At 28.5% G+C, this 25,692-nt stretch overlaps 2 protein-coding genes across 2 annotated transcripts in view; both read right to left on the reverse strand.

The window, feature by feature from the left end:
- Positions 1-1,883: 1,883 nt before the first annotated feature.
- LOC142325777 (uncharacterized) lies at positions 1,884-8,995 on the reverse strand. The gene is made up of 3 exons (XM_075367808.1): positions 8,768-8,995; positions 4,342-4,504; positions 1,884-2,427 (listed from the first exon to the last, which is right to left on the reverse strand). The coding sequence occupies exons 1-3, from the start codon at positions 8,970-8,972 to the stop codon at positions 1,884-1,886; spliced, it is 912 nt and encodes a 303-aa protein (XP_075223923.1). The 5' UTR covers positions 8,973-8,995.
- Positions 8,996-15,861: 6,866 nt separating this feature from the next.
- Positions 15,862-25,692, reverse strand: part of LOC142325532 (insulin-degrading enzyme-like) — an 86,821-nt gene continuing 76,990 nt past the window's right edge. Inside the window, 6 exon segments of the mRNA XM_075367398.1 lie at positions 15,862-16,270; positions 17,595-17,711; positions 18,671-18,880; positions 20,950-21,084; positions 21,844-22,001; positions 22,696-22,807. Coding sequence (XP_075223513.1) covers positions 16,163-16,270; positions 17,595-17,711; positions 18,671-18,880; positions 20,950-21,084; positions 21,844-22,001; positions 22,696-22,807 — 840 coding nt within the window. The 3' untranslated portion in view covers positions 15,862-16,162.

The following is a 25,692-nucleotide window of genomic DNA, read 5'->3' on the forward strand; positions in this document are numbered from 1 at the left end:
AAAGTTATATCTTCCTGATATAACAATCAGATTTATTTTGTCCCATTAATATAAAATTGACCGCTGCGAAGCTACAAACCCATTAATAATGTAATAAATTTTAAATCGCAACATATAATCCAACAGTACTTGTTATAACAGGATTTTTCTAAGACGATTTCCGTATTGTCAAATGTCTCTTTCATGTTAGATGCATAAGGTAATGACACAGAAGGAAATTTGTAGCCATTGTTTCAAAGGATAGCCTTTAAACTAGTTTTTGAAGAGTCATTGAACAGTCTCCATTCAGAATTTATGTTCATCATGAAATGATTCACAAAAATTGCAATTTTTTGCATGACAGCACAAACATTTTTACTGAATATTTTCTTCAGATTATAAATCTTGAAACTCTTCCTGAAAATTACAAAAGAATCATGCTTTAGTGTCAGTATGCGGAAGATTCTAGCCTTTCAGCTTAGATCCCAAAAGCTCAGCTTCTTACTTTGTGAAGTTCAAATTGCAAATAAGATCATTTAATTCACCTTGAGTTATCAGATAAGGATTTTCCTTCAAAAGGTCTGCCTCATGTTGAACTTCAGTGGTTATCTCAATTTAGATTCATCTTATACAAGTTAGATGTGTTGGAGGATGCAACACAGGATAAGTCCTCACTATGATCTTGTAGCAGATTGTAAATTCAGGTACTGCACAGTGTGTTTCGTTTTACTACTTATTTTTGTATTGTAGAAATAACATTCCTCCAAATGGTTTTGTGGTTCTACCACACCAACGGTACATTGGTAAAAGTAATGTTTCGATTTTCCATAGCCTATTCTGGCATTTCAAACAAGTCGATCATCAAATGTGACTGGCCCAGTTCTTATCTTGATCCCCTACCTTAGAACTAAAATATAATTCATAATATTTTTTAAATGATGGAGTCAAACTTTGCCGTTCTTTAAATGTCAAATCCCCTCACACGTAACAGAAGTTATCCAGATAAGTTGCACTTCTTTAGCATATTCAATCACTAGCACAACACAGTAACTGTAAATCACAAAAACTAAATGTATAAAAACTGTCTAAAAACTGTATGTGTATATACAGTGAACATTTAGACAATAATGGTGTGACATCTAGACAAATAAAAAATTATTTTAATGCAATGGACTTTTATGTTTAATTGATTTAAGTTATTATCTTTATTCTTATCATTATTTATATTTATTTGTGTAGGAGTGAGTCAATAAATTAATGTATACTACTATAACCATTCATTTGTGTGTTTGATATTTATAGTGTTATTATTTTACTTATCTTCTGCTGATGTAGGTGAGTCAACAATGAACAATGTATAATTGCATTTTCTATAGATAAATTTTAAGAGTGTGCTTTTGTTTGTTCATTTGCTTATTTAACTGGTTGTTAGGTAACATAAGACTACGTGAATAATAATTAACATTAATGATAAAATGATATACCACAAATTAAAGTTTACGGCTGAATGTGAACACCATAAACCAATCTTCTTGAGCTGAGGTTGAGTTTATTTATAAGGAGAATTCTTGAAGCTCATTTACTCTTTGTCAATAAATTTAAAAATTTTATTATTTTTTAAAATAGTTTAACAGATCTACTTTTTGATGCACGTTTTGAGTTATGTATAAACAGTATCTGCTGAACTGCACTTAAATTTTGTTTAAAAAAACTTGTTTTAAAATAAATTAATCACATATTTATGAAAAAATAAGCATAGCTTATATAAAAGATTTCAGAGCTCTGTAAATATGACTAAGAAAATTAGTGAAAAGAATTATATATCAATAAAAATAAAATTACATTATATAATTTAAAATTATGTAATGTAATTTATGAAATTTAATTATAATTTGCTTATTTAATTATTCTAAATAAACAGTAAGTTTAATAATTATTGTATCAAAAGTTATATATGATCTAGTTTGCAAGACATCTTCAGATATTCCAAGACCTAAACACTCAAAATTATCACTCTTACTAGATGGTTTTTGCCAGTGCAATTCACTGCACAGCACTGTAGGGTCCCAGATCCTTGAATGAATGTCTATATAATTGACTGAAACTTGATCCAGTACTGATAGTTTGTGTTTTAATCTAAATGGCCAGAGAAGTGTTTCATCATATTTCCCTTGAGTTAGACCAACTTGAATGTAAACAGTGTCTGCATTTTGTGTTGTCAATAGTCTTATATACATGCAATATCCTCCTGGTGTTATATAAATATTTGAACTTCTTATGGATTTTCTACTTAATAATTTTGTTTTTATGTTTTGTAATTTCCAAAAATATGTATATATTTGTTTTCCATTGCCTTCTTGATATACTGTCCCATTATACTGTTTAATTTCTACTTCTCTAGGATTTGGCTTTATTTCAACTTCATCAATTTTCTCTGTAAATTCTTCCCTAAAAATAAAAAACAAACTATAATTTTTTTTCACAATCCATTTAAAACAGATAGAACTTAAAAAGCGCTTTAATGGAAAAAGTTAAATTATAGTTGGGTACATATTCAAGAGGAGAATTCCATGATTTCTTTCTATTTTGATTGCTGGTTGGTTCCAAGCTTTGAGAAGCTAGAAGGAATGCAGTATACTACAATAATAGTAGCCAAGTACATGTGTATATTAATAATTTACTAGAGCTAGTTGTTACTTGTCAACTGAAATGGACTGTTACACACAATTAATCAAAAGTTGACTAATTTATGTAACATAAGTGGTAGTAGTATGGTTAGTGCTTTGAAATACTTTCATATTTTGTCTATTCCTTTCAAACTGTACCCAGAACTTAGATTTAATCAGTAATTTCAAAATTACAATTATTTCAAATGGTTTCAGTTCAATAATTTTAAATTCATTGATTAACTTGATATATTACTCAAACAATTTTAATTAGAAGTGGGTAGAGTTAACAATAGTTATGAAAAAAATTTTGTGTTATATTGGACTGCAATGAAACAGGTTTTTAAAATGTTTAAATTATAAATAAATGGTAGTTAAATAAATGAATATAAATAAACATCATATTTATTAAATAAATATGTTTATTGTACATGAATGGTAGTTACTGTAAATTAGAATGTTTTTATGTTGAGTGTGAATATTAAATGAAATATTTTGAATATTTTTAAATGAACCTGAGACACATCTTGCCAGTGTTAATTTGAATGAATAAGTCTCATTTTCTTCTTAAATTCTATAAAGAATAATAAGAAAACCTTCTTATTGCTTAGCAAGGCCTTTTTGCAAACCCAAACAAAAAATACTGAAAATTTGTTTAATTAATCCACTCTGTTTAACAATAATGTTGACCTTTAAAAATGTATAACCTATACAAAATATAAAATTAGGGAAAACTCAGCTATTGTATTAGTATTTTATTTAACTTATTGTAATTTAAGTATTTTATTTAACTAAAGTGATAAGTGTTAGTGATAACCCCATAAATGAGACAAATATCTTAAAAAACAGTTTAAAAAAAATAATTAAATAATATGGAAAAATAAAGTAAAACCTTTTCCTGAAATTAAAATGTTTCTGATGATAAAACTGATAATGAAATGAATACGTAGAAAAATATAAAGACATATTTTTATTGAATTTGAACTGAATAGGATACATGGTGATTATTGAAATAATTTTAGAAAAGTTAGCACTGGTTTTTGGAATGGATACAAAAAGATAAAGTTTAAGAGTATAATATAAGCTTCATGATAATCTAGCTGTGGTAGAAAATGCTGTAATTTGCATGAAGTTCATTTTTTATTCTAAATAGTAGAACATGTGGATTTGACCTATATGGTTGCAAGAGGGGCATACACTTTTGATAGAATGTTCTGAGGAATTTTGGGTGGATGGATATCTATGTCATACAGGATTTTGAGATTTTCTCTGTGTGGTTTTTTTTTATTGTACACTGCAACTCCTCTGAGGTAGATCATTCTTTCTTACCACTTACTCTTTTCATTATCCTTTAAACATTCTTGCACAAATTTGGTTTTATGGGTAAAAGTTTGATCCTTGTCGATCCACGTTAATAATGTAGAGCCATTCATAATCTGATCCAAGGGAGGGCTGAAACAGATCAATCTAAGGACTTACTACACAAGTAAGTGGATGCACTTACTAATGAAGCGGTGGCTGCACTAAGTATAACGGTAGAAATATGTCAGATAAATTTGGCCCCCAGATCTCTTCAAAAATACAAATTCATCTGATGAGGCAGCTGCTTATGTAAATAGTTGACATGTATAGATACATATTGGTAAAACACACAATAATTTTATTTAAAATATATAAATATTATTTTTTAACTGACCATGAAACTGGTGTAGAAATTACTAGATGCTCTGGACTGTGTGGAATAGAGCTCCCTAATTTTTGAGATGCTAAAGAATCTACTTTTATTTCAATTTCTTTTATTACATCTAATTGATTCTTGAATAATTTTTCCAATTTTTTAAAATATTCATCCATAGATTCTAAACAAAAATTTAAGACAAATAATAATCAGCATATACAGATCTGCCTAGAAACATCAAAATACATATTTTAAATGACTTATAGTTTTAATTATTCTGTTAAATGATTAAATATTTCAATACAAGTTTGTTTTACAACAATCTTTTCATTCCATGTAAAATTTTAAGATTTCAAATCTCAATTTAATTATTAGAGTTACTATTTTTTATTACTTTATGACATCTCTCAATCAATCACTTACTATGATATCGTTACTACCTAGTACCTCTGGGAGCATCTCTGTTTTTAAGATTGGTCTCAGGCTTGTAATACAGAATTTCCAATTTTCACCGCATTCCTACAAACTTCGAGCTTATGAAGAAAAGATTCGATGATATTAGTTCAATTACTTTTAAACCCTTCAGATTGCCAGTTTACTGTATCACAATTTTCTTAATAATGAAACTGTCTATAGAGACTTATTTTGATAATCCACTTGATTATTTTCAATCTACCATCCACCATTTTGTTTTCTTCTAATCATTTATTTTTATTATTATAATCTCTGGTGAAGTTTACATATATTTTAACTAGGAAGATGATGTGGATAACATGACAGGTAAAAAACTGCCTAATTGATGGTCAGCACCTAGAAGCCAGTAAAAGTTAACCACACACCAAATGACTGGTCAAAGTATTTTTTTCACTCGTATAAATGTTATACTTGTATTAGACAAATGGTTTAGTCATTTGGTACCCATCACATGAAAATTAGTAAAATCATTTTAGAGATACAGAAGCATGAACAAACAAATCTTACCACTAGAGAATATTGAAAAGATAATGCATACACCGTCTTTCTCATGCATCTGGTAGAATTATATATAGGTGTTTTTAAATGCACAACTTAGAGCTCAAACAAAGAATTCAGGGAAAAGAATAATTACAGTAATTTATTGTATTATTATAATTTCTATCAAGAAAAAATGTTATTTGTGCTTTGGTTACTGATGTATAATTAATGGCCTTCTCAGAATTATAGACTTGAGATTGGAAATCAACTTCCAAACTATAATTGGGATTAGAAATACTTATGAGGTAATATAATCTCAATAACAAAATTAAAAATATTAATCTGAATAAATTTGTTATTATTACTTATATATAGCAGGTATGATTTTTGTACAACCGGTTTCAGGCTCAGCTCATTGTCAGGAACATTATTATATTAAGCCATAAATTCTACATATCTTTCAAAATTCTATGCAACATTAGTATCAGACTCATCGTATACAGCTATAAATTACCATAAAAATTGTGTAAATATATATTGGAGACCCAGACAGAAATATTTAATCACAACTATAAATATTACATAATAATTAGTTTTTTTTAATAATTAAGTGGGAAAATAAAAGAAGTTTGAGAATTAACAGGAAATTAAAAAAAGTAATAAGTGCTTAACAGAGTTTTTATAATAATTAGTAGTTATACGAGGTGTGCTCAAAAAGTAACAAGAATTTTTGTTTTTTTGAAAGAATTTTATTTATTCATCTTCATTAATATTATCCCCTTCAAAATAGTACCCAATAGATATTATACACTTACCCCAGTGCTTTTTCCAATCTCCCAAACACTTCTGAAACTCGATCTTTGGAATAGTATTTAGCTCTTTCAGTGATTCGCTTTTAATCTTATCTATGCTTATAAAACAACGGCCTTTAAGGTTCTCTTTATTTTTGGGAATAGAAAAATGTCACACAGGGCCATGTCTGGGAATTATTGCGGCTGGGGTATCACTACAGTGTTGTTTTTTGCAAAATTGATGAACAAGGAATGAAGTGTGAGCTGGCGCATTATCGTGGTGCAAAAGCCATGAATTGTTTCACCACAAATCCAAGTGTTTTTTTTTGGATTGCTTCACGCATACAATGTTGAATCTGCAGGTAATACTACTTATTGATCATTTGACCTTGTGGCAAGAACTGATGATGCACTGTGCTGTTAAAGTCGAAGAACACAGTGAGTATAACCTTCACATTCAACCATACTTGTCGAGCTTTTTTCACTCCCAGAATGCCTCCATTGGGACGACTGAGCTTTAGTTTGAACATCATATCCGTAAACCCATGTTTCATCACCTGTTATAACAGATTTCAGTAGTTATGCATCATTGTTGACTTCATTTGCAACTTCCATTCGCCGCTGTTTTGTTCAAAATTCAACAATTTTGGAACAAATTTTAGTCACACATTTCATACCCAAAAATCCGAAAAGATTTCATGGCATGAGACAGTTGATATCCCAACATCATCAGCAACTTCTCTGATTGTAATTCGGCGATCATTCACAATTATTTCTTTCACTTTTTCCATGTTTTCATTGTTGATGTGCTGGGGCATTTGGGGTGTTCATCATCTTCAATATCTTCACTACCTTCTTAGAAACACTTATAACACTCGTAAATTCTTGCTTTACTCATAGCAGACTCACCAAAAGTAATATTTAACATTTTTAAAACATTGCTACACTTTATTCCATTCTTATAGCAAAATTTAATATAAATTCTCTGATCCATTATTTACACAAATAAAAAATCACCGATCGTACCAAAATACTTGTTATCCTTTTGACACCTGACAACAGACTAAACATCCAATATGGCTAAAAATGTACAGATACTTTTAATACATGTTTATCAATACAACAATGAAAAAATCCTGAGAATCAGACTAATACAACCTGTGAAATTTCAAAATTCTTGTTATGTTTTGAACACACCTCGTATATGATGAATATGAATTTTGAAAAATAAATAGAATTTATGGACTAATATAAAATTACCTAATGATGGGTTGAGCCTGAAATCGATTGTTCAAAAATCACCTGTTACATATAATAAAAAATTAATCATATGAAAAAAAAAAAATATCTGTTTACCAATTAATTGTTTTAAATTACATTCATGATTCTAGAATTGTCACATTTAGCCATATCAGATTTTTAATATCATAATTTGCAAATTGTTTGTACTTATCTTAGTTCGTAAGTTACTTAGATAAAACTTTAAGGAATTTTTATTTATACACGATTATACAATGAATTTTAAATGATTATAAATTATTCTCTCTAAAAAAATAATTTCATATAGTTGTTTAAATAGCAATAAAAAATTACTACAAAAACTGGATTTTTCTATTAAAAAACTACATTTCTAAAACTGTATAAAATTATAAACATTATTCTTGTTCTTCAGCCTTGTAACTGCTAGCATAACTTATATTGTGCTGGCAACGGAATCAAATTTACCCATTCTGACAAATTCGTTTTTACTCCCCCTCTTCAGTCTTGATTTTTTTTAACATACTTTCCATAAATAAATTACTCATGGAAATAGAATATTTAAATAAAAAATGTAAGATGGGTAAAATAAATAAAAAAATTTAATATTAATAAAGTAAAAATGAAATTACTTTATAACAAAATAGATGGTTAATACCTAGCACACTGTAGGAAGTTTTGTGGCCCAGAATTCTGGGAATTTCATTTAAAAGACTGGGCTTACTTGTTCAGAGATATAAAATGCTCTGCATACTAACAATATAATAAAGTTCCAAAACATGTAACAAAAAATAAAAACAGTCTTGAAAATATTTTTGTTCTGCTAACTATTAACACTAACACTAACAGTAACGATTATAAAAAGGTGCAATTTTGTAATAATTACTTGATATTTTCAATTAAACTTATTAGTAACAAACCAGATTTATACACTTTTATTAAAGAAAGGAAGTGTAACGTATGAACTTATGGTGAAGCTGACTATAGCTGTTCTATCCTAAATACAAACTTAGATCAATATTTTACTGAAAAATCACTGTGATCACAAACACTTTTAAACTGACATTTTTAAACACCTTTTTGACTTGTACCAACATCCATCAAAATATGAAATTTCAATTTTTGATAATTATCAGAAAATTATACATATGATACTTAACTATGAGCGAGCAAAAAAGAATTTTAGAACTAGTCATCATAAAATTTACATAACTATTTCAACGATTCAATGGATTTATCTAGATACTGATTTTGTAATACAATATTAAGTATTCATTTTCCTAAATAATATAAAATTTGTAATTATTGATTGGAGGCATAAAATTCATCAATATTAATTGTTATATTCAATCGTAAGATATTCTCTGAAATAACATTCATGAAAACCAAATATTTAATACATTACTTTATATAAGATTAAATAATTGAAAACTATGTCTTACTAGAGAGACAAACTCCTTTCAATGCTCTAGTTACAGTTGCTTTAGCTGTTGCAGCAAGTTGTACTGAATTTATTTGACAAATTGTTTGATGAGTTTCGAAGAGTTCTTCACTATTAATTCCACTGCCACTTGAATTATCACTAACATATTCTGAACTCATGTGAATAAAAAACATTATAAATATGAACATTAATAATTTATACATTATGATCAAAAACAGTTAACTTAATGAAGTTTATTATTATTAAAGGTACAATGATCTACTACACAAATACTGTGTAGTACAGTCAACTTTATATAAATATAAAAATAGATCTGGATCTTTTCCAATGACTGGACAGAAACCAGACCTGAATCCATAAACATCATATTCTCATTCATCACTCAAACTAATTGACACCAAGAAAAAATAAGTGCAAGAATAATGTATTTATATACACATCTGCTATCACTGGCAACCAGTGTTTCATATCATTAATATTTTTAATTAACATCCTGCTTCAATTTTAAAGAAATAAATGGTACAATAATATTTTTAATTTGTAATTTACGTCAAAGATTTGAGTGATGTTACAAACCGTGAACTAACTTTCACGAATAATAAAAATATTACAAAGCCCAAATAAAAGAATGATTTTATCTACACCTATTTTTAAATAATATAACACAGAGTAAGCAAAAGCATAAATTTATGCTTTTGTTGATGATTTTTTCCTTTTGTTTACCCTGATCAAATTTATTCATTTCTGTATTAGATTTATTACGTCAATTAAACAACATTTTTAAAAACTATTCACAGTATCCTTGTATAGAAATAAAATCCATTTAATTTTTAATAACAACTAGCGATTTCTTTTTTATAGTAATTGATCGATTAATAATTTAGCTTCTCAGTCAGCTTGTCTTGATTTCAATTCCAAGCAAGTATCTCTTAACACTTTTCAATCTAATTTTATTCATTTATATGTGTAGCATATCAAAAGTCATAATAATAAAACAGGATAGTAAATACAGTCATCAACAGTTAAATTCAATTTCATATAGAAATAACTTTTTCTTATATTATTTTATTTCCAGTAAAATTCCATTTTAAACATTCCTAATACCTGCTTTGAGGGTGGTTGAGTAATTTATGAAATATCAGCCTAGTTGGTGATCTCCATGGTAGACTGGTAGTGTCTCAGCCTTTCATCCAGAAGTCCCAGGTTCAAATCCCTGTCAGGCATAGCATTTTTCATACTTTACAAAACTCCATTTCCATAACCTATGCACCAGCTTCAAGCTTATGTGGTAAAAAAATAAAGAAAAAAGTTGGAATCTGTGAGTTGCTATGAGAGACTGCTCAAAGTATCACACCAGTTAATTCATCATTCTTTCTATCAGTTCTGCAAAAAACCTTTTTAGAAATATAAAGCATCAGCTGGTAACTTCTCACTAGACTTCATATAGGGGTCACAATAACCTTAAACCACAATTTAGGAAAACTATACTGTTAAAAAATCTTGTACAAATTTAATAGATAAATTTGAGTATGCTGATGGATGTACCATGTATCCAAAGTGACACAACCAGTAACCAAAGGTGACACAAAATTTTTTATAATTGTTTCTGAATATCAATAAGAGGCATCCAGAATAATCGTAGCACTGAAAAGGTACATTTAGCGAGTTGGCTGCCAACACAGTAAGCAGAAATGCACCTTAAAAAATTGGCACTGAAGACATGTGGTTTGTGAGCTCTGGAATTGAATGAGCTAGCCTTGGTGTCTAAACCTTAAAAAATTGTTTCTAAAAGATCTGTTTTGGTATCCAAAAAATGTCCTGGTTGATAAAGATGTGTTTAAGATATAAAGATGTTTTTACTTGGTACTTACAACCACAACATTTTCAATTAAAAATAAAGTCAAGGAATGCTTAAATTTAGGGTTAGAATTTTAACACCCAGCTGGAAGGCAATTTATCATATGATGCTTCTGATTACCAATTAATCATCAGCTAATATACACAATTATGTCTCTACAAGATCTGTGATTAATATTAGAATTACTGTGCTGCATTTTCTGGGGAGTATCAGCAATGGCTGCTATTAGTCAATTCAGGCTTACGTACATATATATATATATATATATATTTTTAAATTATATGTAAATTTTTTTACATACAAATATATATATATATATATATATATATATATATATATATATATATATATATATATATATATATATATATTAAATTGTTTAAATATATATTTTTTCAAATATTTTTTAAAAATATATATTATATATTTTTTTAAGTACTTTTGTGGGATCCTGCATTCTCAGACATGATTCAATTATTTAATTAAATTGCATCTTAAAGATACTAAATGCACATGGTATAACGTGCACCTGAAAGATACTAAATAAATTTAATTTATAAATTATTTTTTGCACATGGTGTAATATTCATTACAGTACTGTAATATTATGAAAATGTATTTTATTATGAATGCTAATATTTGTTGCTTTTTTATAAGAATGTCTCCCTCAAATACTGTCTGATGGTTTATCATGTATGCTTTTTTTGGGTGAAAAACATTTTCACATTATCGCCCAGAAAAAATAACATATATAACAAAACAAAAACTAAAACTAGATTGACATGCAGATGTGTTATATTTATATAGTAAACATATAGATATTTAAAAAAGACAAAATATAATTAAAAAACTAAACTACAGTAATATAAAAAACACAGCACAGATGGAAACAATGGGTACAACATTAAAAAAGTAATTTAAAAGAACAAAATTAACAACAATATACAGTTAATAATATACAGATGATAAGGACCCCATAAATAATTAAATTTTTTAATCAAGATGCACAGCCTTTATAAATCGCTTGACATTCGATAACATTGTTGCATTGCTCCCCAACATACTTTGCATGTCAAACTTTTATTTAACTTGCAATGCAATGCTGCGTTAACAGATACAATCTACAAGGATGTGGTGGACTGTTAACTGGCAATTACAGTGAACACAAACAGGTGTATTTATTTGCGTCATCAGATATCCATGAGTGTGCTTTATTCTCAAATGGCAAATAACAACCTCCTCTAGACAGTTATTTCTGCATGAGGTGCTCCACGAAGACAGAGTTCTTAACTGTATGAAGTTTATTATTAATAGTAGCATCCCACTCATTATGAACCACGCTTTTCAGAAAACAGACTAGATCGTTTGAAACGTGATTGGTGAAAGGAGGCTGGAAACAAGCCTGTTTTGGTGCTCTATCAACATGATCCACTGCCTGAAATTCCATATGACTGGGGATCCAGCAGTAGGTCAGTTATTATTCAGTAGGTCACACACTGAATCTCACAGACAATAGGGTACCTGGAGTACATATCACTAATTGCCTGTAAGGCACTCACACAGTTAATAAAATTAATCCTTTGTCATCTTAGTATCTGTCTGCCATATCAGATAAACCTAATTCATTATTTTTTAATTTCTACAATGTACAAGAATTTTTCTAAAGTCAATATTTTCAAGACCCATATTCCTCTGTACTAATATACAAATTATAAACCAAATTGAACCACAGTTCAGAAATATAGTAATTTTGTTTAATGTAATTAAATGTAAAATAAATGTAATTTTAATTAATGTATATTTCTGTACTTATGGATACTACTATATTTCTTAACTGTAGTTCAATAAGTACAGAAATATACATTAAATAAAATTACATTTACCTTGCTTCTTATTTTACAAAACAATTTTTATGGAAACCCACATCTTCAGTTGTAATTATGTTGTATTTTTTATTTTATCAAACTACATTCCACATTTACAATACCTTCAAATTTATCAAAAAATATAAAATTTGTTATTTTAAAAATTAAAACTTTTTAAATATAGAAGTCAAATTTAGTATAAATTAAACATGTAACTTGGCCAGCCACTAAATTTGATGTCATATTTTATACTAGTAATTTTTTATTTAAAAAAAAAATAAAATAAGATATGTAAAATTATTTTTTTTAATAATTGAGTGTAAAATGTAGTCAGTTTTTACTTAACTAGTATATCAATTTTCAAATACTATATGTTTTATGATTATTTCATTATCATTATGTGTACTTCATTTCATTCCAGCATTAATTTGTGTAATAAAATCATGCTCATATAATCAAGGCTTTCTCTGCATACTGTTTCAATTTGACCATCCTTATTTCATTAATTCAATATTTACATCTAAATAATATTACTTATTTCAAATGTGAATCTTAAATTTTCATTATAGGAATTGAATTTAATATTATTAGACATTCATCGTTTATTACCAGGTTATAAGTGCTATATACATATGACAAATATATTTGACACAATTGCTGATAAATATTTTTTTGTTTATAATATTTGTTATTAAAATCAAAATAGTTTTGTTATATATATTTCTTATTAGCGATTATACCTAGCCATTCTAGTTTTTTAGTTTATTTACTATATTTTATTAACAATTTTTTAATGAGTTTTCCCTAAGAATTTAATCTATTATTTTTTATTAGCAGGGATCAGATTTAAAATCTGTAATGGTTGTATTAGTTTAATTTATGAACTTTTGCGTTTATGAACTTTTTGTTTCTATTGACAGATATATAAATTTATTTTTTTCATTAAGTTTTCAACTGACATAACTGGTTTTAGTATTGTTCTGATTTTAGTATTAAAAAATTGTCTGTGTTTAATCTTTCTTTTAGTTAGTAAAATATTTGTTCATTGATAAATGATTTATTAGTAATTTTGTATTTTTAATTCTTTGGATATTGTAGCTGATATGTAATTGTTCCATACATATGTATAATTTTTAAATTGCATTAGTATTAATTTTTCATAGTCATTAAAAAAGATTTGTGAAGTTTAAAAATGTAATATTACTGAACTTTCTTGAAAATGTATTTTACATATTTTAATTATTACTATAATCAAATTATTATATTTACACATTCTCATATAGTGCATCCTTGTCTTTAGAAACTATCTGTAAATTTGTTATGGCTTTATAGTACTGAAAATTATTAATTTTTATTATCCGTATTTAGGAATAAGTGCATTAGACAATGTATTATAAAGTTTATTATGCAATTTGTAAAAATAAAAATTTCAGTTTTCACTTGGTTAGCATTCATAATTATTTACTGAAAATATTTATTTCTCTGTACCATTAAATTATATTTTTAATTCTATTAATATACACCCCACCTAGTACAAAATATTGAGATAAGAAAACATTAGATAAAATAAGATTAGAAAATATTTCTATATTTTCTTATTTTGTCTAATCTTTTACTCAGACCTCTTGCAATGTCCTCCTCAAAAATCTTCTTACCTCCTCTTAAGTTTCTCTAAATTCCACTGATTCATCTCACATCTTCAGGTCTTTAAACCCCAATCTACATTTCATTATCACTAAGATAATCACTATCAATGTCTGCTCCTGGATATGCTTTGCAGTTGAGTTGATTTCTAAAGTTTTGGTTAACCATGATATATCTGATACCTTGCAGAAATTGGCTTTTTCCATGTGTATATTCTTCTAACCACAATGTTTCCTTCTTTGCCTTTCCAATGCTTGCATTCCAATCTATAACTATTAGATTTTCACCCCCTTTTACATGTTGCTTCATCAATTTCTTCATATACACACTACCTCATCATTATTATCATGGACACTTTTAGGCATATAGGCATTAACAATCTTTGAAGTTTTTTTTAATATTCTACTTTCTTCCCTACCTTCTTGTTCATTATGAAACCTAATCCTGCCTGCCCTTTATTTGACTCTGTTAATTCTAAATCACCTGACCAAAAAAGTCATTTTCCTTTTCCCACCAAACCTTGCCAATTCATACTATGTCTACATTAAACCTACCCATTTTCCTCTTTAAATTTTCTAACCTACCAACCTTTTTTAGACTTTCATTCAACATTCCACACTCTGATTCTTAGAATGTTATGTTCCTTAGCAGTCCTCACAGAACATAAATTCTAAGAATCAGAGTGTGGAATGTTGAATGAAAGTCTAAAAAAGGTTGGTAGGTTAGAAAATTTAAAGAGGAAAATGGGTAGGTTTAATGTAGATTTAGTAGGAATTAGCAAGAGATCTAAACAGGGGACTAGTTTACCTCCAGAATGTTTTACCAGGCACCTCCTCCATCTCTGTTACATGAAAATGCAGAGCTACATTTTCTTGGAAAAAAATGCAGTTGTAGTTTTCCGTTTTCAGCTGTGCAATAATCAGAAGATTGAGTGATGTTGATATGGCCATTAAGTCTTAACAGGGATCATTCCTCGGTCTGGCTTTCAACAGACACCACTCTGATATGGTTGCACTCTCAGTCCAGCTACTACAAGTCCCATCACCATCAGCAACGTCTATCATAGAGGGATATGATAAAATTAAGGCAAGGTATGTCTTAATCTCAATATTCTATACTAGGTAGTTTATATGAAGAAATATATATAAATTTAGTGGTTTCTGCGAGTCTAGTACTCTCTCACACAAAAATTAGTCAACTAATTGGCTGAAATTTTGCATACATGTAGTCTTTATAACTGGAGAGAAAGACTATTTGCAGTTATGAGATTAATGAAAGTATGATACTGTTACGAAAGAGAAAGACTTTGGCCATTACATAATGTTTCACAGATTCAATAGATTGCAGTAAACACCAGATTGACTATGCTCCTTGCCAATTTACTATTACCAAACTGTTGGTCAAAACTCAGAAACCACTAGCAGTGTTTAAAACTGAGAAAAGTAGCTTTGAAGGGACAAAGTGTACAGCTCGGCGGCTCAACCAATGTAGCCACAGCCAGTTACTGTGTTATGTGTGGCAGACTAGCTGCCCACTTGACTGCTATTTTAAAGTTTATAGTCCTGTGCTGGCCAAACTGTTGCTCTGAAGAAATTACAATATACTGATTTGTTATTTATTAGTATTATTCTCTTAGGAATGAGAATGAACAGTGTGGGGGGGGGGTCCAGTGAAATCAAACCATAATCAATATTTTAAAATGCATAGGGTAAAAAAAATTTGTAGTGACAATACTTCAAGCCATTTTATTTAATATCACATTCCATTCATTATGAATTAATCAATGCAATTGAATATACAATACTACTGTATTATAATATGTAAATAACCAAAAATTAACACTAAACAATAAAATTATTTCTATTAATTTCTATTTCAGACAAGTCAATTATTTCATACAACATAAAATTATTAACAATATTTTTTAAGAACTTCATTTTTTTGGTCTTAAAAAAATGAATATTAAAAGTGAAGTTAGTGCAGTCCAGTAAATCAAATTTGAATGGGTTTTAACACGTTTCTGATGTCAAAGTTTTGATTTTGTGCTTTGTGAGTTAATGTTGATGAATGGTTGTGCCAGTGGGAACAAACTCTGACTACTCTTGAATTTTGTAATATCACTAATGATATCCGGCTGAAAAAAAGAAAAACATACAATATAACATTAAATCAATAATAAAAGATTCCAGTTACTAGTGCTAGTTACTAGTAATATACCTGTTTATTTATTCTACTATACAGTCAATATTATTTTATTCACATAATTTTTATAAAATTGGAAGATCTTCCAATTGAAGATTGAACATATAAGATTGAAGATATAGGAAACAAATACTTTTAAGGTTAATACAAACAATAGCATCAAACCAGAATAAAAAAACTTAGCCAATTTATGAACAATTTTCAGCTATCTTTCTTGAAACCGGTGTTATTATATATAAAATATCTTTCCTGAAAGATATTTTCCATCACAATCAATCAAAAGTTTACAAAAATAATCTTTTATTTTCAAAAAAATAACCTGGACTGTTCAACCAATCCTCTGCATATTTTACAACTAAAACTTATGACAAATTCATGTTACGATCATACCACATGAAATAAGCCTCATTGTTTAATAACAGACACTTGAAAATTATATGAACTCACTATTTCATTCCTGAATTAAGTTTCACTTCAAAACATTTTCTTTTGTGACAACAAAAAATCTGTCTTCAATCAAGAAAAAGTAGTTTGAGACTTCCAGAATTAGCATATGAATCAAATTTATCATAAAAAATTTTATCATAATTTGTTACTAATGAGGACAATAGGATTATATTATAATTATATCATAATTCAAACAAATCTTTTCGTTTTCAAAAATATTAGTCTGATAATATAATGTGTGAGTAAGCCTTCTGAAGCATCTGCTGCTAATGACTAGTAAATAACTAAGAATTTTAAAATATTAAAAACAGTTAATAATCAACAAAATCATGAACTTTTACAACTGGAATTTGTTGTTTCACTTCTCTCAAATTAACATGAATTTGTGCAATTTGATTTCTCATGTTATGTTTTTTACATTATTTAGTTTTTAATAATAATAAGATTAACCAATCAGAGTAATAACATCAAATAAATTTCTTCCTTTTATTAATATTAGGTTTTTTATCAGACAATCTTATTTGTAACTATGTTACAAATAACATAAATAACATGTTTATCACATGTCTAGTGATAAAGTTTTTTTAAGCAAAATTAATAAATTTGATATTTTATTAAGTATTAATAGATAAATAAAAAGCGTTCAAATTTTTGATTTCAAAAATACATTAGCTAGAAGCACATATATAAAATTTAAACATAATGTTAAAGATCTTACAATACCACCTCTACTTTAGTCTACCAATTAAGGGTACTCAAACTACTAAAACTAAAGTTAATATTACAAAGTTACATTATGTAAAGAGTACCTGATAATTAATGTGTATGCCTTCTGAAGTATCTGTTAATCCAGCACCTCCTTCAGCCATTGATATAACATGAACAGCCAGTTTATGTCTTCGAGGTGCATCCATGGAAATATATTCCTGTAAATAAGCAATGCACTGTATAAGAACCCGTATTCAATCTTAAATTACAAATTCACAAAAAAAAATTAGGATTATCACTGACCTTCCACCTCATTCAGTTTTGGTAATTGATAAATATCAGAATAGCAGCAAAGCAGAAATATTTCATGCTCAGCAGAATTAATGCAGATTAAATAAGCCCCATCAAAAAGATTACTACATTGGCAAAATACTATACTTGAGTTAAGTAAAGGTATGGTGTTAATAGCACTTTCACTATTAAGTTTTATTTTATTTATAAAATTATTAATATTTTATCCTGTTTTCAAACATGTATTTGGAATTTCTCCATCACCACAGCTTTTTTGTTATTTTAATATTTTTAAATATTTTAAAATGTTTTTTCATCCAATTCTCCATTGTCAAGTAAAAACTTTGAGCATTGTAAATATGATGGTACCAAATGAGCTAACTCAAAGGGTAGCACTGTTACTGCTGTGCAGGTTCAGATGAGTATAAACATTTACAAACATCATCTAGTGTAGCATATGTTCACCAGAATGATGCCAGTTATGAGATTAGTAATGAAGCAGTAAACATGTCACTGCATGCTTTGTGTGATGAATTATTGTGTATTACATATTTATAATTTTCTTTCTTCTATTAGTCATTACTATATAAATAACCATAAATAAATAAATACAAAAAAAAAATACCATCAGAATAACATATTTTTCTTCCAGAGACCAAAAAAATTCTTTTTGTTCCCTAGTGTATCAGTCATAGTATGTATGTTAGTTCTTTTAAACTCAAATTTTCATATATAAAAATTTCAGTAGAAGCAATACCTTTACACAGATACCATCTCAGGATGAAAAGACAACACAAAAATTATATGAACATAAACTAAAGTTTATATGAAAAGCTATTATATCAAAATCAAATCAATTCATCTTTTTTAATCAATTCCAACTTACATCAAAAAACTTTATTATGTCTAGTTTAGTTAAACTCCTTAAATATGCTACTTCAATATTTGCTCTATCAAAGTTATACTGTTGTGAAGCAATTTCAAACCAATAACGAGCGGTCATTCCACCTAATCTTTTTGGTTTTTCCAGACGATGGGAAGCTAGTGCCTCTTTATGTCTCTCAAATTCTTCATTACTAACATTTTGAACGTACTCCTGTGAAGATAAAAATAATCTTAAGTTTCATTAAATATGAAAAAATAATCATTTGGTTAATTTATAAAATCTATAAAGGTTACTCTAAACTTTTAAATACAATAATACTGTGCATAAGAACAAAATAAATAAGTGGTTTAAACAACAGCAAGATTATTCCTTCCAAAATGTCAAAATTCTAGTTTTATTGACATATTCTGAATCTTTTATTATATATATATATATATATATATAAATGAATGTTTGTTTGTTTGTCTCGTATGCGTTCCTGTACCATTTGTTTGATTGTGATGAAACTTAACATGTATTAGTGTTACATGTATATGTGTTATATGTAAAGAAATACATGGCACGGGGTTAAGATTTACAAAAATTATATTTATGGGCTGATTTGGCCCATATTCAGAATTTCTGCAAAAATACCAGCTAGGTGGCAATGGTGGAGATATTTACAAAAAAAAAAAACAAATATACAAACAGACTTTCATACATAAAAAGCAATGTTCATAGGTGCATCTGCTATAGACTAAAAAATTACTGGACTGATTTACACACGAGAAAAAGGGAAAAAAGAAAAAAAGGGAAAAAAGAAAAATAGGAAAAAAGGGAAGAGAAAAAATAGGAAATAGTGAACAGGGGAATAGAGACCAGGGAATGGAATAGGGGAAATTTACGTGGAGAAAGGTGGAAAAGTAGCAGGGGAAAGGGAGATGGGGAAAAGAAAAGGGTGAAATGGATAAAGTGAAAGGTTAAATTTTGTGAATTTAAAAAACTTTTAATTGTGTTCATTTAAGCAATATATTTACTCAAATATAGCAATAGCAAAGCATTGCCAGGTCTGCCTGCAAGTGTATGTTTGTTCTGTATGCATTCTTATACCACTCATCAGATTGTGATGAAACTTTGGTGCATTGTTGTGCATATGCCCGCAAAGGTTTCTGAATTAGTTTGCACCCGCTTGGTGGCGCTGTGGGAGGGGGTCCCAAGATATTTTGAAAAATTGTATTTATGGTCCGATTTGGCTTATATTTAGAATTTGTATTACTTACATGAAAACAAATACCTCTGTAGTAAATGGACCCACTAGTTGGTGCTGGGGGTTGAGATATTCGGAAAAAATGTATATTATCATATATAGAATATATTAGTTACATGAAAAGAAATATTTTTGTAAAAAATGGAAAAAGGAAGATAGGGAGAAAAGGAGAAAGGGTTAGTAGAGAAGGAAGAAGGGAAAAGGCGAAAGTTTCTGTACTGTTCAGATTTTAATGTTTTATAAAATTTTCATTTGTGTATACACTCAAATCTAGCAATGGTGAAGCATTGCCGGATCAGCTAGTACTCTATAAAAATTATCTCTCCTCTGAGAACTTAAATTATTCCACTATAGTTTTCATTTACTAATTTTATAGACTGGCTTTCTGATGCTTTGCCCAGGATCAATTTGATCCAGAGCAAAGGATTGTTAAAAACATTTGGTAAAGGTTAAAAGGTTTTAAAGTAATGAAAGCAAGGTAAAAATTTAAATCATAATGAAATTCCAATATTTTTAACAGAAAATTATGACAATACTGAAATATTTGACAGTATTATCATATTTATCACCTAGTTTTAACAAGTAACATTTTTTCTTGTACAATATTCTGTAGACATGATTTATTCCATTTTTACCAATTTCTAAATCTATCCACAGGACAGCAACATACAGAAAGTTAGACAAATGAATGCCAATACATAGTTTAGTTTCTTTCCAACTTAAAGAGACTATTCTAAATCATAGTTTTATCCATATAGCCTTGAATTAAGCTACCATTTTAAAATTTAATTTACAATTTAAGAAATCTTAAATTTTTTTATCAAAGCAAATTGCAAAGTTCATCATTCCTGCGCTACTGGTTAATACTGGTTAAGTTAATACTAAAAAGAAAAATTTTTACTGAAATCATAAGTCTTTTCAATGAGTTCCAAACTTAACATTTACACTACAGTAAATTCCTTACACAAATTAGGTAAAACTTTTAGATTTTAACACAAAATTACTAAGTATGCTATCTGAAAAATTGAAGTACCGCCATAGAATTTAGGAATGCCTCAACTCTTTGATCAACAAATGCTGGATGGCGATCAGACTGGACAATAACTCTGAGTCCTTGTACTCCACTTGATTTACGAATACCAGTAAATACTATATATCCTAGCTGTTCCTGTAAAAAAAAGATTACTTTAAAAAGATAATTACCAAAAATGAGGTTTTATGAAACTATAAACTGTTATACCCTTTTTCTTGTATATTCAGAAGTTCTGGTTCCTGCTGTTAAATAATTTAGAGTCTACCCAAAACCAGCTATTCTCAGAACATAATGCAGCTTTCTTTGTCTTCAGACAGACTTAAAAAATTTTTTGTCTACAGACCAAATATATATATATATATATTATATATATACACACACACACACACACACATTTCTCCAAATATGATTAATACATTTTTTGTTTATTCTATTTAAGATAACAGATCCTGGATCACCGTTAATTTTTCTACAATTTTTCACTCTGCATTGTTCTAGTTATATTAGTTAAAAATATTAGAATTAATCTTATTTTTATAAATTTTTGTTGTCGATTTAAAAAATATGCGTATAGTTAATTTTACAGAGAATAGAAAAATGATTTTCTATTTATTTTAATATTGTCAATTTAATCTATTTATTTTTATGCCTTAAACTGATTAATTAAAATCATGATGATTTTACATTACAACTATCTATTTCATTAAAATATATTTTATAAAGTATTTTTTTTTTACTTTTTATATACAGAAAAATTCACATATTTCATTCATTGTTAGATGATCTCACCTAATCATTTGTGTTGTTTACACCATCAAAGTTGTATTTACAATCATACCAGCAACCATGGTTACAGGAAACCAAGGTTAAAATGAATTTCAAACAGATACTTACTTGAGTACGTAAAATATTTTGACAAGGTTCATTAACCATTTGTGTTAACAGTTCCAGTAACATATTATTTTCTGTTGACTGTATATTACACTGGTAATATGTTTCGACACAAGAACTTTTATGGAATTTATTTTCTACATTTAGCAAGAAATTGCAACCTGTAAAATAATTAAAAACAAAGTAAAAATGCTACATTTTAAATCAATATTATTAAATTAAAATTAAATACTGTTCAATTCTAACCCTGTTTGTAAAGAATACTCTTGTATTCTTTGTAACAGAATAATCTGTTTTTTAACATGCTTTTAAGAATGAATGCTATATGTTTAAATCTATACAATTTCTTTTTAATGTTAAAGGTGTTTATGAAAAGAATTAAAATACATAAACTGATTTTTTTTAATAGAATGACAAAAAAGGTTTTACATTCACTCAAATTTTTATTTGAAAATTTTGAATATTTTAATTTTAAAATAATGAATAAAAGGATAACCAAACCAGCTGAAATTGTCATTTTAGAACAAATTCTCTTGTAAATAAACCATTAAATAAGACAGATTTCATTATAAAAGGAAATCCTCTTAATACATAGTAAGACAATAAGAGTAAAATTTATGGAAACAAGAGATAAAAGGCCAGGGACTTACAAACAAATTAAATGTCAATAACTTCGTTTGGGAAACTGGTTTGAGGATTTTTGCCAATGAAATATAAACAAAATTAAAAATCGCACAGTAAATACAATTAACAAATTGTTTACAAATGTTATGTGTATAAATATTATTTTATGCTAAATAACATAAATATCATTACTTAATAATAATAAATATTTAAAAACACTGCTGCACATACCATCTACCAGCTGTATTTCTCTATTCCTTAACAGCTGGCAGGGCAGTAATGGTCATAAGGCCACACTTGAACTTAGCTTATCTTCTACACGGTTTACCAGATCCAGAGCAACCTGAAAAAATATACATTAATAAATATTACATGTGTCTTGCATAACACAAAACTATCTGTAAAATTTGTTACGGTTATTTTAAACAAACGGTTTAATTTATTATAATTTGTCATGATTATTTTAATATTCGTTGATCGGCAGATCTTCCTGCTCTCGATTTAAAATTTTGTTTTTCTTAACATATTAAATTGTTGCCCACTATTTTTATAAATAATCCATTAACTGTTTTTCTATATACTTGTCAGGTTGATTAATGGTTTGATTTCAGACAGAATCAATTTGTTATCCCTTCCTATATATATTAGGGCTACTCAGAAAGTAAGGAACGTTTTGGAATTTTAAAAAACCAAGTACAAGAAAAACTTTTTATTATATACATGTGAAAGAGGGACTAAAATACTACTTTTCAACAAAATCACCATACAAATTCAGGCACTTATAGCGGTGGACAAGCTTTGAAATTCCTGTGTCATAGAATTCTGCTGCCTGTGATCTCAACCACTCAGTGACGCACCCATCTTGCACAAAATTTGTGTTGCACAATAAAGTCCATGAAACTTGTGGGAAACATAGAGAAAGCTCAGTTATTGTGAAACTGTGGTTTTCACGAATTTTTTTGTCAACTTCGAGACCAGATCGTCTGTCACAATGCTCGGACATCCACTCTTCTCTTTATCGTGAACGTTTGTTCGGCCATTTTTAAACTGACTGCACCACTTCCTGACAGAACTTTCACTCATTACGTTGTTCCCGTACACTTTTTTTAAGTTTTTTGCCAACAAAAAACTAATCACAGACCGCACCTCACAACTGGCGGGATTTTTGATTGCAGCACACATTTCAATTTGTATATAAAAAAAAACGGGCAGTGCGGAGATGTCCCCGTTGTCACGACTGTACGCTGACTGAGGTGCTGAGCACGAGCACACCAATATATACGCAATTGGCATGCGCCTGGCAGCATCAGGTGGAAATAAATGTTCCTTACTTTCTGAATAGCCCTTGTATTATCATACTGAATTGTTTTATCTGCTAAATCATAGTACATGATACGGCTAAAAAAATATCAGTTACTATTTTAAACTGTAAAATGGATGAATATGTTTTCTAATCATTAAATGTGTTATTCACAGAAAAAAATATTTATTTTAGCATCTTCTCACAAGCTATATGTGGTAGCAAGATGCTAGATTTATATTAATTTTTCTCTTTCACACTGAAAACTCATCCTAAACGCTAAAGCCATTGCTCATAAAATGATACTGAAGTAGAAATGTTTAGTTTTTGGGAAAAACTCTTGGGCAAAGAGAATATGCTAAGAAAATTAATTCTAACTGAGTCAATACTTTTATTTATCTAGATATCTATTTTCTGAAAACCATTCAAAAGATGTATACTTTTACTGTGGAATAATGAGCAATGATTACATGGTACACAAGTGGAGTATATGGAATGTGGAACCAATAAAAGCCCCATGAAAATAAGCATGGAGTGGTTAATATTAATATGCTCATAAAGGAGAGACCTGAAAAAGTTAAATGTAAAAAAACTCAAGTAGATGATAGTTATCAGTAATTTTCAAATTAACTCATTTAGAGGGAAATTGTTACCTTGACTTTTGTTAGTGGAAATGGTAAAGGAACCTAAAGGTAAAAAAAAAAATGCGCGAGTGGTGGTGGTGGAGAGTTGATTTGGGGGTTGAAAAGAGTGACACAAATTGTATTATTGTGATTTCCAGCGAAAAGTTGATATACATAATGTTGAAACTGTGATATACATAATCAAGTTTTTTTGACATCACAGTTTCAACAAAATTACATTATTTTTGTGGAAATGAAAAATAAAGATTTTTCACATTTTTCTCTGAAATTTTGAGTTTATGTAAAATAAGACGTCAACAAAAGTTTGTCATTTTTGTGTATCATTTTTGCATGATCTACAACTTTTGTATGGAAAATTTTTTTCAAACCCCAAAATTACCCCTATACCATCTTCACTCGCGCATTTATTTTTTTTTACATTTATTATAAGCCCCTTTTTCATTTTCACTTTTTTTCCAAGTCCAAGTAACAACTTTTTTTCTCCAAGTATAATTTGGTTGGACTAAGCATACTGAGAATAAACAGAGATAAGGAAAAGAGTGCAAGTACCTGGAAAGGTTTTTCAGAGTTGAGTAGGATCCTAAAATGGGCAACTAAACTATTTAAGATGTACTTTGTTCCAATAATAACATAGGTACAGAAACACACTCAATAGCCAAAGGAATGCAAGATTCAAATAAGCAAAAATGAAGTTATCAAGAATATACACTTTTTGTTCTAAAATTTATTTGCATAAAGATAGGAGTTCAACTTATTTTTCTACATATAAGAAAAATAAGTTGCTTTCTTCTCAATGCACTTGATCCAGCAGTCCACAAGTTCCAAGGAGAAGGTTTTCTCAGGAAGCCACTTTTTTGCACCACTTTCTGCACATCTGTGCAGATAAAGACTGTGAAAAATTGAAGATTTCACCAAACATACAAGTAGCCCAGTCAGAAGAAGCAAGATCTAGGTGTAGGGAGAGCGTTCAAATACCTCAAAATCAAACTTTCTGATTTAACAGTATGGTGAGCTGTGTGGAGGTGGGCTGTCTTGGTACCCATCATGCACAGACTTCACAGAAGCCACGCTCATCATGGATATTTTGACAGGTGAATCAGGTGAACATCAGGTCATCCATGACTGATGTTCAAAGAAAATTGCTACATCATAGATGGTAGTAACTCTGTCCTACTTGCCAGAACAATCTCTCAAGCTTGCTGAATGTTGTCTGTGGTGGAGATTGATGGGTATCCTTCTCCCTCTCAACGTGCATTAAGTTTGTCTGGCTACTTTTAAATTTAT

The sequence above is a fragment of the Lycorma delicatula genome, chromosome 5, assembly GCF_047948215.1.
Source record: "Lycorma delicatula isolate Av1 chromosome 5, ASM4794821v1, whole genome shotgun sequence".
NCBI classification, from domain to species: Eukaryota; Metazoa; Arthropoda; class Insecta; order Hemiptera; family Fulgoridae; genus Lycorma; species Lycorma delicatula.